This window comes from Bos mutus, chromosome 8 (genome assembly GCF_027580195.1).
Source record: "Bos mutus isolate GX-2022 chromosome 8, NWIPB_WYAK_1.1, whole genome shotgun sequence".
NCBI lineage: Eukaryota > Metazoa > Chordata > Mammalia > Artiodactyla > Bovidae > Bos > Bos mutus.
In genome coordinates, this window is record NC_091624.1 from 47656552 (window position 1) to 47671438 (window position 14887).

Below are 14887 nucleotides of genomic sequence, written 5' to 3' on the forward strand. Positions count from 1 at the left end.
TAACTGTGGCTTTGTAGTAGAGCCTGAAGTCAGGTAGGTTGATTCCTCCAGTTCCATTCTTCTTTCTCAAGATCGCTTTGGCTATTCGAGGTTTTTTGTATTTCCATACAAATTGTGAAATTATTTGTTCTAGCTCTGTGAAGAATACTGTTGGTAGCTTGATAGGGATTGCATTGAATCTATAAATTGCTTTGGGTAGTATACTCATTTTCACTATATTGATTCTTCCAATCCATGAACATGGTATATTTCTCCATCTATTAGTGTCCTCTTTGATTTCTTTCACCAGTGAAAAACCTGATTGTTTTAATACTATATTTTCAGTGCTAATGAATCCAATTTTACATGACTTTTTTTTTTTTTTTTAATATAAGAAACATTTAGGCCATTATTCAGAGTTTCTGGATAATCTTAATTTTATGGTCTCCTCAGTACCTAAGCATATAGTATATAGAACTTAGCACATAGTGGACTGTTAATAAATGTGTTATAAGTATGAATGAATAAAAATGTTTTTAGAGACAGTTTTGTAATTTCAGGTGTGCTCTAGTAACTTCACTGTGTAGATAACCACTGTCTAACAACACTACCCAAAGTATTGTTTTGGGTAGAAAGAAATCTTAGCACTCAACCTTGGTTGAAGAGTATTTAGGCAGAATTCTTTTTACTGTTTATATCATTGTGTTCATATAGAATTATCACCTCCATAATGATGTGGCTAAATGCTGTTCTAACTATGAATTATAAAGCTATGCTTTCTGTTTATGTATAGAGAAACTGGGCCTTGTAAATTCCATGAGATTAAGGAGTCATCTTATTTACCAGACCCTCTGACAGTTCTGATGGTAGTAATAACAGTGAAGATGGTGGATTTTCTGGAAAGAATCACTGATATCAGTCTCTTCTGCTATTTAGTTTTGAATTGCCCATCACCAGCAATTCCCTCACAAACAAAAATTTTGAGTTCTATTTAAGTATTTTAGCCTGAATTTGCATTTTATTATTGCATTGTTTGTGTTTTTACTAGTAGAATTGCTTGGGCTCAACAAATTTGGTTTAACGTGTCATCAGAGGAATTGGGTGATTATTAGAAAAAGGCAGCTTACCCGGTTTGCTGGCAATTAACTTTCTCTGTAGGTAGCTGACTGGTATTTAAAAAAAAAAAAAGTGATGGGAAAATTTGAGGAAGCATGTATATGGAGAAAGTGAAGAAGATTGGGGCAGAGCTAGAGGGTGAGGGAGAAGAAATAGCAGGTGAAATTTGTTTTCCAACTCTGTTGATTCGCAAACTTCTCATTTCATGGAGCACCAGATTAGCTAAAGAACTAATCACTTGCCACTGAGAGAAACTATGAAATTAAATCTCTGCGTCTAGTGCAGATTTGATTGAAACAGTCACTCCATTTATGAGATCAGATACCTGAATCTCATAATCTAAAACATCTAAAAAAACTCATAATCTAAAACACTGTGTATAGTTTCAAATTCTGAACAGTCTTCTGGTCAGATTGTGCTTTGAGTTTGTATCCATTGCCAACATTAAGCAGTTAAAATTAACTGTCTCACTCAGTGCCTGAGTATTTCACCAAACATGAAGTTTCTACTAGGTTGTGTTAAATCCATAAATATTAACAAGTAATTGAGAGGGTGGGAAAGGAGAATAATGAAAAGGAAATAACTGATTTACATAAGACGTTAATAGTGGGGAAAGAACTGGGTTTGCTCTATGTGTGGTCTTCTAGCTATAGACTCTTTTCTGTCATCCTACATGTTTTTATCCTGTGCTCTCTGGGTTTTTTTTTTTTCCCCTGTTTTCCTATTTTTGCTTCTGGTATTCATAACAGTAGTGACAGCTTATACAGAAAAAAAAAGAAAAGTGATTTGCACAGAAATTTAAGTGCCTTAAAATGCTTTTTCCTTTAAAAATTCAATCTGATTATAAATAAATTGGTTGGAAACATGAGAGCAGAAATTCAGGAGCAATGCCACATTTCCATGACTGAGATCAAAATACAAAAATAGTTTTTCATTTACAGATAGAAATAAGTAGAATAGAATGTTTTATGTTCTCTGGAGAATGAAAGAAGCCTATTACGTTTAGGGGGAAGCTGTGATGATTTTGCTGTATCTTTTGTCCAGATTCTGAGAGTTTCTAAAGCACATCTTCTCTGCCAATCTTGCTTGATCTGAGAAACTCCCTTCTGTCTCAGTTGTGTATCTAGTTTCATTTTTAGCATATTGCTTCCCACCAAGAGAAGTGATGAGCCTCCAAATTTGATTTGTATTTAGCAAGGTGTATCAAGTCATATAGAGCAAATCAGTGCTTCTCTCTGTCTTTGTCTTTCTTACTTCCCATCCAGCTCACACACTTCACCAGTGCAATAGGAACAGAATCTTACAACATTTTAAACAACTATTCACAAAAGAAGAGTCCAACATTAAAACTGCTGGGAACTTCAGACCAGCATGTTGAATTTGATGAAATACTAGATTTTATCACAGGTATATGTATACTGTTATTGAACACATTGTGAATCATGTAGATGTTTTTATATATTACTTAGAAGGTGTCTTTTGAATTGACTTTAATTTTCTTAAAAATGCTCCTTTGGAGCTAAGTTAAGCCATGTCTCCAAAGTCACTTTATCTTGATAGGTAGGTTTATATAGATGATCAGTAAAGTAATTTCAGTATGATAAAGCTGTAGGAACATGAAAGAATTCAGGAAATGCTTTTGAATTAACTTAGATTTAAAATGGAACTTTTCCTAATGTAAAATGTAGTGGAAGTTCCTTAAATATTGTGTTGTAATTCTTACTGGAATCATTGCCCTTCCTGATATGTGGAGAAAGATGGGGGAGGGTATAGTGAGAATAGTTTGGACACATAGAAGGAAAAAGTCTTATGTCTATGTTGCTAATCTTACTTTTCACATCAACTAAAAATATCTTAATGTTTGAGTTTATAGTCAATAATGTTTAAAAAAAATAGAATCTGAATAACACTGCTAAGTGATTCCATATTCCACATAGACTTTACACTTGCAGTTGTTTGCAAGTGAGTGAAACTGAGATTATTATACAACAATAGCAGTTTTGACTTCAGTGGACAGGGTAAGAATTCTTTGGCTGTCTTTCCTGCAGCTATAATCTCTCTGTGTTTTGCCTCATTATGTCTACAGTAGTTTGTAAAAGTTCAAAGTCAATGGATGAACACTGAGATAGTGATTTTTAATACAAGCTGGAATAAATGAATTACGGAAGTTGTAGAAATTAAGAGGTTCCTTTCTTGTTAGTCATGCCTTGAATTGATTAGCAATGTTCTGAGTTGTAAGTTTACAGCAGGATTTTCCATGGAAGAGAACAGATTTCTTTGTTCTAAGACTCCATTTGAACTAAGATGCATACGCAGTTTGGTTTCAAGTGAAACGTAAATGACTTAAACATTTAATTATTTTTTTCATTGAGGGAAATCTTTTATGTTTGCTTAAAATGTCAAACATTTCCCATCCCTTCATTTTTAGATCAAGAATTTTTGTATGATAATCCCTCCTCATTTTGTTATACATCCTGGCATACTGCATTGGAAGCTTCTCTAATAGTACAATAATTATGGCTTTAAAAAGTCAATTTTGAGTGATATTTACAAAGTTTTGCTTTACATTTGATCTGTTAATGAAAAGAGGTATCATTATTTATCATTCTATTAAGGAAGTTGGAGTTCTTATTACAAATGGAATATTAAGTAGGAGAAAGATCTTAGAGTAATTAATTACTTTGAAGTAAAAAGTTTTTTTATGTGATAACTTAGGACATGGAGTAAATAACTCTCCTAAACGTTTGTAAAAATCAGAGCTTTTAATATGTTGGATATTTGCCATATGTTGTAATGTAAAACTTTGTATGTGTTGTTTTGCTCTACCTTTAAGGTAGGGAAATATATTCATTTCAGTTAAGATTCAAAATTAAAAGAACACTGTCAATTCTGATAAACCTACAAATTTTTAACTTTTAATCAACTGACTGCCCTTCCTAAACAATTCAAATAGGTTTTATTTCTTAAAAGGTAAAACATTCACAAACTTTGAAAGTAAAATAGTAATGCAGTTTTATAAAATACCATTCAGAGGGGCTTCCCTGATAGCTCAGATGGTAAAGAGTCCATCAGCAATCCAAGAGACCTGGGTCCAATTCCTGGGTCAGTAAGACCCCCTGGAGAAGGGAGTGGCACCCACTTCAGTATTCTTACCTGGAGAATCCCATGGGCAAAGGAGCCTGGCGGACTACAGCCCATGGGGTTGCAAAAAGTTGAACACGACTGAGTGACTAACACAACCACATAGGCTTAGATGAAAAGAGAAATTGGTAGAAAAGATGAACTTAAGAGTCATAATGACTTACTTTTAGGAATACATCAGGTCACATCACTATGTTACTTTCCTGCTTATAACCTTTAGTAGATTTCCACGGTCTTCCAAATAAAGTCCAAAGTCTTTAACTGGGCTGCAAGGTTCCTCCTAACCATCTATAATGTCTTATACTTAGAGCTGTACGTTTTCAACTTTATGCTTTGGCAAGACCAGACTGCTGATTTTATGTTAAGCTATATTGGGTATTTTTTGAGGACCTTTTTCATGTTGGTCTCTCTATTTAGAATTTATATTCCTGTCTTCTTAGCCTAGTAAGAAAAAATTAACCTTTTTTAGTAAGTTGTTCCATAAACTGCACACCACACCAAACTTGGTCAGACACCATGCCCAGCTTGAAACTCCCATAAACACTGTAGGTATCTGTATCTATTTATCTAGGTATCAGTGCAGTCTCTTATTGTTTTAGGATTGTCTGTTTGTATGTTTACTTTTCTAGAATGTAAGTTCTTTGAGAACAGCTACTTTGTACTGTTCACTTTTTTATCTCTGATGCTCAACCCAAAATGTAATGGATGCTCAGAAATATTAAAGTACTTGATGTTTTGAGCTTTCAGTAAGGAAGACAAAGGGAAGTAGACCTTCAGATCTCATCTCTCCATTTCCACTGCCACTGTTCACACCATCACACTAGAGCACAACATCATCATTTAGCACCAGACACATTGAAAAGCCTCCCAACTGGTTTTCACTCTCTAATTTTTTGCCTTTCAACTCCATCCTTAATCTGTTCTTCACACTACAGCTGTGATTACCTGTCTAAATCTGAAATCTGATTATGGCACCCTCAATTTCCCAGTAGTCTTCAAATCCTTTTAAAAGTTCCATATTGATCTTAAGAGAAAGACAAAACTCTTTAATGTAATTTACAGTGCCATAAATGATGTCACCTTAGATTTCCAGCCTCAACCGTTGCTTTCTCTTGTCATAGTCTGTGCTTCAGCTATACTGACTGGTTTCAGTTCTTAAACTTAAGCACGTTAGTCTTTCTGACCTTAATATTCTCTCCTTCCCCCTTCACGCTTGCCCCGGTTCAGCACTATAATTTCTGTTCATCCTCAGGCTTTAGCTTCACAACCTTGTCAAATCACTCTTTCTCTACAAGTCTCAGTTAAATACCTTTATTCTGTGCTCACATAGCATACCATACTTACCCACATCATAGTTCTTTACAGACTGTACTGAACTTGGCCTGTAAACATGTCTATATCATGCATTATATAGTAAACTCCATTAACAGTAACAGCAGTGACAGTATTCTTAATAGATAAGCTAGGCACCATTTAAAATAAACATCACCTTATTTTACAAATGAGGGAAATAAGCCAAAGAAATCAAAGAGCTAGTAAACAGGCAAACTAGGATTCTAACCCAGGTCTTTCCAACTAGGCTGATACTCCTAACCACTATGACTTCTTGGAACTGATTGACCTTAGCACATTGATTGGTATATAGTAGGCATTTTATAAATATCAATTTAATGACATTGGTAAAACCAAGGAAGAGGTAATAAGAAAGACTTGAAGATAGAGTTTGGAGTATAAATTCATCTTTATAGCAGTGTTAATGACTAAAGGCCTAAAGGGTTGATGACTTTTTAAAATTCAGAAAAGAAATAGAAGAATGAAGGCACAGGCCAGAAAAATTACTCTGAGGAGAAGGATGACAGTATGTGCAAAAGGATACATATGGTAAGAGGTGTTTAATAACAAAGTTACTATTACCAAAAATGACTGATTTTTCATTGCTAAAAATGCATCATTTCCTTACTTTTAAAATCTTGTTAATCTGATGTTTATTACTAAAATAGCCAAAGAAAATGTTACTGATTTAGCAATGAAAAGTGTTATTTCTACTAGGTTATCTCTTCATAGAACATTGGCCAAATAGAATAGTTCTACTTTATGCTACTTTAGCATCTAGCCCTAGTTGTTCAGATTGGGTAAGTAGTAATTTTGTAGTAATTTTCTTAGATGATTTTGTAGAATAATTAAAGAAATAGTGTTTGTTAACTAACCTCCCCATGGATAATCAATTTACTTTTAGCCTGAACTTAACTAGTAAGCATTTCACATGGTAATTGTTTCATGGAATTGATTCATGCTACCATCTTTCTAACAAAGCAGATATACTCTAAACATGAGGCTATGTTCATCCAGGAACATTTCATAGTACTGAAGATGAAGCTGATCCTCAGAGTATGACTCAGATTTATGCATTGCCTGAAATTCCTCGAGATCAAAATGCTGCAGAATCATGGGAGACCTTAGAAGCGGTATGTTAGAAATGATTTTCCTTTTGGCAGCTGTGAGGCGTGAAAGTAAGTAATTTCCTCTTTCTCTCTCTTTTTAAGGACTTAATTGAACTTAGCCAACTGGTCACTGATTTCTCTCTCCTAGTGAATGTAAGTATATAACTGTTTTTGACTCAGAGATGTTGGATTAATAGAATAAGAGGCTTTTATCAATTACTAGACTTCTGACTAGAATTTTAATAGAATTTACAATTTCTAAGACTGGTATTGAGCCATGGACCGAAGTCTTAAGTGTCCTCAAGTCCCACTTCAATTAAAAAAAATTTATTAAGCATTTTTTTATATAGAATATACTGGGTATTAGGGTTCTGACAAGATTGTATATAGAAATAAATGAATCCTGCTCTCTGCCTTCAGGGATTTACAGTGGGTGGCCATAAACTTGGACCACACCAAAACGGAAATTTCAAGAATTGTTGTTAAATGTAAAAATAAGCTATGAAAAGTATTATTGGCTTCAAGGAGAAGTGTTTAATTCCAAGGGAAAGTTGCAGGTGTCATGGCACATTAAGAATAGTGTCATAAGATAGGTAGCATTTGCCTTGAGCCTTGGAAATTGAGTAAAATTTCCACAGGTGGGAATGAGGGGTGCAGTTGAAAATATCTAAACAAAAACATAGAGTACAAAAGTGTATGGGCTTCCTGGGTGGCTCAGTTGGTAAAGAATCCGCCTGCAATGTGAGAGACCTGGGTTTGATCCCTGGGTTGAGAAGATCCCCTGGAGGGAGGGCATGGCAACCCACTCCAGTATTCTTGCCTGGAGAATCCCCATGGACAGAGGAGCCTGGCAGGCTGCAGTCCATGGGGCCGCAAAGGGTTGGAGCACAACTGTCCTTTCAGGAATAACAAGTGTTAACAATGTGACTAATGCATAAGGTACCATGGGTAAACTAAGCAAGGAGATTGAGATGCCATTGAAAGCCATACCAAAGAATTTGAACTTTACTTTGTAGATATTAAAGAGCCAGTAGATTTTTGAGTAGATAGAGTGATGTGATAGTCTGTACTTCAGAAAGATCACTATTAGCCATGTGAATAATTGCCCTGGGCGGGAGGAGAGTATAGGTGGAAGGACCTTTGGAATCAATTGCAAGAGTTTCACTGAGTGCATGGCAATACAAATATTAATACAAAGGTAAAAGGCAGCCTCAAGGCATTTCTGGGGTCAATTTATAAGAAATTGGAGAAAGGTGGAAGAGTCAAAATAAATTAAGGCTTTATTCTACATAATTGGGTGGCCAGTGATACTGTTAACAAAGATTTGGTGGGAAAGATAGAACAGATTTTCTGTCATTATTTTTGTAAGTTACTCTTATTTTCCTTCCCAGGAATTACGGGAAGGGGGGTGTGTGTGTATACAGGTGCATGTCTGTTTCTACATATGCTTCTGTCTGGGTTTTGTTCATTGTTCTTGACAAACTATGAGTTAGGGGTTGTACATCTTTGAATTATGGTTTCCCTGACATCTGGCTATAAATTATAGGAAGTTCCTAGGTCACACAATCTCAGGTTTGGAATTGGAAAGGACTTATGAGGCCTGTTAATCTAATGATTCTACTCTTGCTCCAGCTTCTGAAATAGATGATCTTTTGCCTCCTTTTGAACAATCACAGTGCAGAGATACACTTATTCCATTTGGAGGCGCTAACTCGTAGATGTTTTTTTCTTATGTAAAGTAAACTTTGCCCTTAATAACTTCCCTCTGGTACTTTTGCCATCTGAAACCCTGTCCTGAAAAGTCTTTTTTCCTTATAAAAGTTTTTCACCACAACCAACATAATACTCAACAGTGATAAGCTGAAAGCCTTCCCACTAAAATCTGGAGCAAGACAGGGAGGCCCACTCTTACCACTTCTATTCACCATAGAATTGGAAGTCCCAACCATGGGAATCAGGCAAGAAAAAGAAAGGTATCCAAATTGGAAGAGAAGAGGTAAAATTGTCAGTGTGTGTAAATAACATAATTCTGTGTTGATGGACATTTAGGGTGCTCCCATGTCTTGGCTATTGTAGAGTGCTGCTGTGAACATTGGGGTGAATGTGTCTTTTCAAATTATAGTTTTCTCCAGATATATGCCCAGGAGTGGTATTTTTGGATCATATGGGAACTCTATTTTTAATGTTTTGAGGAACTTCCATACTGTTTTCCAGAGTGACTGTACTAATTTACATTCTCATCAGCAGTGTAGCAGGATTCCCTTTTCTCCACACCCCCTCTAGCATTTGTTATTTGTAGACCTTTTAATGATGCCCATTCTGACTGGTGTGAGGTGATACCCCATTATAGTTTTGATTTGCATTTCTCTAATAATTAGAGATATTGAGCATCTTTTCACATGCCTATTGGCTATCTGTATGTTTATTTCAATCTTCTGCCCATTTTTACATTGGATTGTCCTTTTTGTTATTGAGTTGTATGCACTGTTTGTATATATTGGAAATTAATCTCTTGTTGGTCACATCATTTGCAAATATTTTCTCCCAGTCTGTAGATTGTCTATTTTCTTAAAAGTGATTTTCTTTGCTGTGTAAAAACATATAGGTTTGACTAGACCACATTTGTTTATTTTTGTTTTTATTTCTATTACCTTGGGAGCCTGACTTAAGGAAACATTGCTGTAATTTATGTCAGAGAATGTTTTGGCTATGTTCACTTAATGGTATCTGTCTTACATTTAAGTCTTTATGCCATTTGGAGTTTATGTTTGTGCGTGGTGAGAGAGTATGTTCTAACTTCATTGATTTACATGTGGCTCTCCAACACCACTTGCTGAGGAGACTGTCTTTTTCCCATTGTGTATTGCCTCCTTTGTGTGAGTTTATTTCTGGGCTGTCTAATCTGTGCCATTGATCCATGTGTCTGTTTTTGTGCCAGTACTGTGCTGTTTTTGTTACTGTAGCTTTGTAGTATTGTCTGAAGTCTGGGAGAGTTGTGCCTCCTACTTTGTTCCTTTTTTTTGGCCGTGCTATTTTACAGGAGACAGGGATCAAGACCATCTGCATGGAAAAGAAATGCAAAAAAGCAAAATGGCTGTCTGGGGAGGCCTTACAAATAGATGTGAAAAGAAGAGAAGTGAAAAGCAAAGGAGAAAAGGAAAGATATAAGCATCTGAATGCAGAGTTCCAAAGAATAGCAAGGAGAAATAAGAAAGCCTTCCTCAGTGATCAATGCAGAGAAATAGAGGAAAACAACAGAGTGGGAAAGACTAGAGATCTCTTCAAGAAACTTAGAGATACCAAGGGAACATTTCATGCCAAAATGGGCTCGATAAAGGACAGAAATGGTATGGACCTAACAGAAGCATAAGATATTAACAAGAGATGGCAAGAATACACAGAAGAACTCTACAAAAAAGATCTTCATGACCAAGATAATCATGATGGTGTGATCACTCACCTAGAGCCAGACATCCTGGAATGTGAAGTCAAGTGGGCCTTAGAAAGCATCACTACGAACAAAGCTAGTGGAGGTGATGGAATTTCAGTTGAGCTATTTCAGATCTTGAAAGATGATGCTGTGAAAGTGCTGCACTCAATATGCCAGCAAATTTGGAAAACTCAGCAGTGGCCACAGGATTGGAAAAGGTCAGTTTTCATTCCAATCCCAAAGAAAGGCAATGCCAAAGAATGCTCAAACTACCACGCAATTGCACTCATCTCACACGCTAGTAAAATAATGCTCAAAATTCTCCAAGCCAGGCTTCAGCAATACGTGAACCATGAACTTCCAGATGTTCAAGCTGGTTTTAGAAAAGGCAGAGGAACCAGAGATCATATTGCCAACATCCACTGGATCATTGAAAAAGCAAGAGAGTTCCAGAAAAACATCTATTTCTGCTTTATTGACTGTGCCAAAGCCTTTGACTGTGTGGATCACAATAAACTGTGGAAAATTCTTCAAGAGATGGGAATACCAGACCATCTGACCTGCCTCTTGAGAAACCTGTATGCATGTCAGAAAGCAACAGTTCGAACTGGACATGGAACAACAGACTGGTTCCAAATAGGAAAAGGAGTACATCAAGGCTGTATATTGTCACCCTGCTTATTTAACTTATATGCAGAGTACATCATGAGAAATGCTGGGCTGCAGGAAACACAAGCTGGAATCAAGATTGCCAGGAGAAGTATCAATAACCTCAGATATGCAGATGACACCATCCTAATGGCAGAAAGCAAAGAAGAACTAAAGAGCCTCTTGATGAAAGTGAAAGAGGAGAGTGAAAAAGTTGGCTTAAAGCTCAACATTCAAACAACGAAGATCATGGCATCTGGTCCCACCAGTTCATGGGAAATAGATGAGGAAACAGTGTCAGACTTTATTTTCTGGGGCTCCAAAATCACTGCAGATGGTGACCGCAGCCATGAAATTAAAAGAAGCTTACTCCTTGGAAGGAAAGTTAAGACCAACCTGCTGCTGCTACTGCTAAGTCTCTTCAGTCGTGTCTGACTCTGTGCTACCCCATAGATGGCAGCCCACCAGGCTCCCCATCCCTGGGATTCTCTAGGCAAGAACACTGGAGTGGGTTGCCATTTCCTTCTCCAATGCATGAAAGTGAAAAGTGAAAGTGAAGTCGCTCAGTCGTGTCTGACTCTTTGCGACCCCATGGACTGCAGCCTACCAGGCTCTTCTGCCCATGGGATTTTCCAGGCAATAGTACTGGAGTGGGTTGCCATTGCCTTCTCCGTAACCAACCTAGATAGCATATTAAAAAGCAGAGACATTACTTTGCCAACAAAGGTCCGTCTAGTCAAGGCTATGGTTTTTCCAGTAGTCATGTATGGATGTGAGAGTTGGACTGTGAAGAAAGCTGAGCGCCGAAGAATTGATGCTTTTGAACTGTGGTGTTGGAGAAGACTCTTGAGAGTCCCTTGGACTGCAAGGAGGTCCAACCAGTCCATTCTAAAGGAAATCAGTCCTGGGTGTTCATTGGAAAGACTGATGCTAAAGCTGAAACTCCAATACTTTGGCTACCTCATGCGAAGAGTTGACTCATTGGAAAAGATTCTGATGCTGGGAGGGATTGAGGGCAGGAGGAGAAGGGGACAAGAGAGGATGAGATGGCTGGATGGCATCACCAACTTGATGGACATGAGTTTGAGTGAACTCCGGGAGTTGGTGATGGACACAGAGGCCTGGCGTGCTGCAATTCATGGGGTCGCAAAGAGTCAGACACGACTGAGCGACTGAACTGAACTGAGGTCTTCTTTGTAGCAAACAGTGTTTCTCTAGTTGCAGCCAGCAGGGGCTACTCTTTAGCTGTGGTGTGTGGGTTTCTCATTGTGCTGGCTTCTCTTGTTGAGGAGCATAGGCTCTAGGGTGCTCAGGCTTCAGTAGTTGTGGTGCCAGGCTTAGTTGCCCCACTGCATTTGGGGTCTTCTCAGAACAGGGGTTGAACTGTGTCCCCTGCACTGCAAGCCAGATTCTTAACCACTGAACCACCAGAGAAGCCCTCTTGCTTTGTTCTTTTTCTTCAGGATTGTTTTGGCAATTCTGGGTCTTTTATGGTTCCATATAAATTTTAGGATTATTTGTTGTAGTTCTGAGAAAAATGTTGTGGGTAGCTTGATAGCATTAAATCTGTAGATTGCTTTGGGTAGAATGACCATTTTAACAGTATTAATTCCTTCAATCCAAGAGCATGTGATATCTTTCTGTTTCTTTGAATCATCTTTCCTTTATCAATGTTTTATAGTTCTCAGCATGTAAGTCTTTCACCTTCTTGGTCAAGTTTATTATGCCTAAATATTTTTTTATGTGATTAAAAGGAATTTTTAAATTTTAATCTTATATCCTGATACCTTCATGAATTCATTTGTCAATTCTAGTAGTTTTTACGTGGAGTTATTAGGGTTTTCTATATACTACTCAGCTATAAAGAAGAAGGAAATAATGCCGTTTGCAGCTACATATATGAACCTAGAGATTATACTAACTGAAGTCAGAAAGAGAAAGACAAATACCATATGATATCACTTATACTTGGAACCTAAAATATAACACAAATGAACTTATTTACTGAATAGAAGCAGAGTCACAGACATAGAGAATAGACTTGTGGTTGCCACAGGGGTAGGGGGTGAGGGAGAGATCAACTGGGAATTTGTGATTAGCAGATGCAAATAGTTAATACTATGTACAGCATAAATAAAGTCCTACCCAATCACACAGGGAAATATATTCAATATTCTTGTACTAAAACATAATGGAAAGGAAAAAAAAATTATTCAGCTTTTTGAGATCAACATTATCCTTCCTCACCCAACCACACCTCAGCATATTTTCTTCTCTTAAGAACCTTTGATTCTCTAATGTTTCTTCTAGAATCTAATTTCTCAGCTTTTCAGTACTAGTTATTTAGTTTGTGGATTTATTTCTCGAAATGTAACACCTAAAATTGAGTACAGTAAATTGTTTGAAGCATTTTACTTTTTTATGCTTCTGAATCAGAAGCAGCTAAATGCTTGAAATTTCTGAGTTAGGTATCTGTAGAATCTGTTAATATAGTTGTGTATGAAAGAGAAGTATATAATAAAAATTCCAAAAATATTTGTTTTTATAATCATGATTTATTCAATTTTTATAACTCATAATCTGATCTAATGCAGTTTGTAAAATCTGTACATGTAGGGTTACACAAATATTTGCATTTGCTGAAAATCATCAATATTTACACAATAAAATGGATGAGTTACAATGTATGTAAATTATACCTCAAAGTTGATATAAAAAGAAAACTAAACATGTACAAGTTATATTTCCTATTAGGTTATATAAGCAGCTCCTAGCTCCTAATCTAAGAAAGATTTGTATAAGAAAGCTTTGGGTATAGCCATGGCTCTATACAGATGTCCTATTTATAATAGTCTGTGTAAGGACATGAGACAGAATGCTATTAGGCAAAAGCTCAAAGGAGAACCCCTGATTACTGTTCCCAGGGTGACTGAGTTCTCATGACCACATGGTCAAGGACTCAACAGAAACTCCATTTAGACACGATATGATTTGGAAACATAACTAAAGTGACCACATCCTTTCATTATCATCACATGGACATGATAGTATTTAGGCTAATTAACCATGTATTTATGGAATGCTTTTTGTGTGCATAGTATTGTGCTAAACTCAGTACAATGAAGAATAGAGAATAGTATTAAAAAGAACCTATAGAACAGTCATGATAGTTACACAAAATTGTGAATGTGCTTAATGCCATTGAATTATACACTTAAAAAATGTAAATTTTATATATACTTTCACCATAATAAGTACTTGCAAAGCCGTTAAGAGATCCATGTATATTTCAGTAAATGTTAATTATTATCTACTAGACACCCTGATTTTTTTCTTCAGCCTTATTGCTCAAGTGCCCTCTTCTGTTCTTGTAACTGTAGAACCAGCCCTGTTTCTAGTCAAGAGGAATTAGGAAAACTCTGGGCCATTTGCTCAATAGCTTGTCACTATTGCTGCTCATCCAATTTTGTCTCTACCTTTTGCCATATCCTGTATGGCTTTTATGCTTAAGTTTTACTCCCAATGCATAAAAACTGGGTTGTAATTGATTAGATCAGATTCTTGCATTTATTATTTATGTGACCTTCAGAATGTTAACAACACTTAGCTTTGTAAATTGATGGGAGGACTCCATGAGATATTGTCTTATTTCTCACTCCCTTCCCTGCCCTTGGAGTAGGAAATGCCAACCCACTCCAGTATTCTTGCTTGGAGAATTCCATGGACAGAGGAACCTGGCAGGCTATAGTTCATGGGTCGCAGAGTAGGACACAACTAAGCGACTAACACGCACACACCATTCCCTTCCCTGACCCACTGCATTCTTGCCTTTGTCCCTCCCTGTTTGATTCCCTCTTTGCTTAGAATTCTACTTTTGCCACCACCAATACCTTTAGACATTTTAGTATTATAGTTCCTATAGTCCCTTTCCTATTACTGGAATCCCCTAATGTCAACACTGTACTTACCCACCCTGCTTATTGCCTACTCTAGGCCAGTAGACTCTGCCTGTGTATCATAGTGTTTATGTGCCTGTTTCTGGGCTTTTCTGTGTATATGAATGCATATAATTAAGGTGAATATATTATCTATCTTTGGAGCTCAGAACCAGGATAGCTTAGTTGGTTGGGAT

At 36.8% G+C, this 14887-nt stretch overlaps 1 protein-coding gene across 5 annotated transcripts in view; it reads left to right on the forward strand.

The window, feature by feature from the left end:
• STX17 (syntaxin 17) overlaps positions 1-14887 on the forward strand; it is a 78165-nt gene that overhangs the window by 53829 nt on the left and 9449 nt on the right. For all 5 annotated transcript variants that reach the window (XM_005897024.2, XM_070375563.1, XM_070375565.1 and 2 more), the window contains exons 5-6: positions 6586-6701; positions 6780-6830. In XM_005897024.2, the coding sequence (XP_005897086.1) occupies positions 6586-6701; positions 6780-6830 (167 nt within the window). The remainder of the gene's footprint in view (positions 1-6585; positions 6702-6779; positions 6831-14887) is intronic.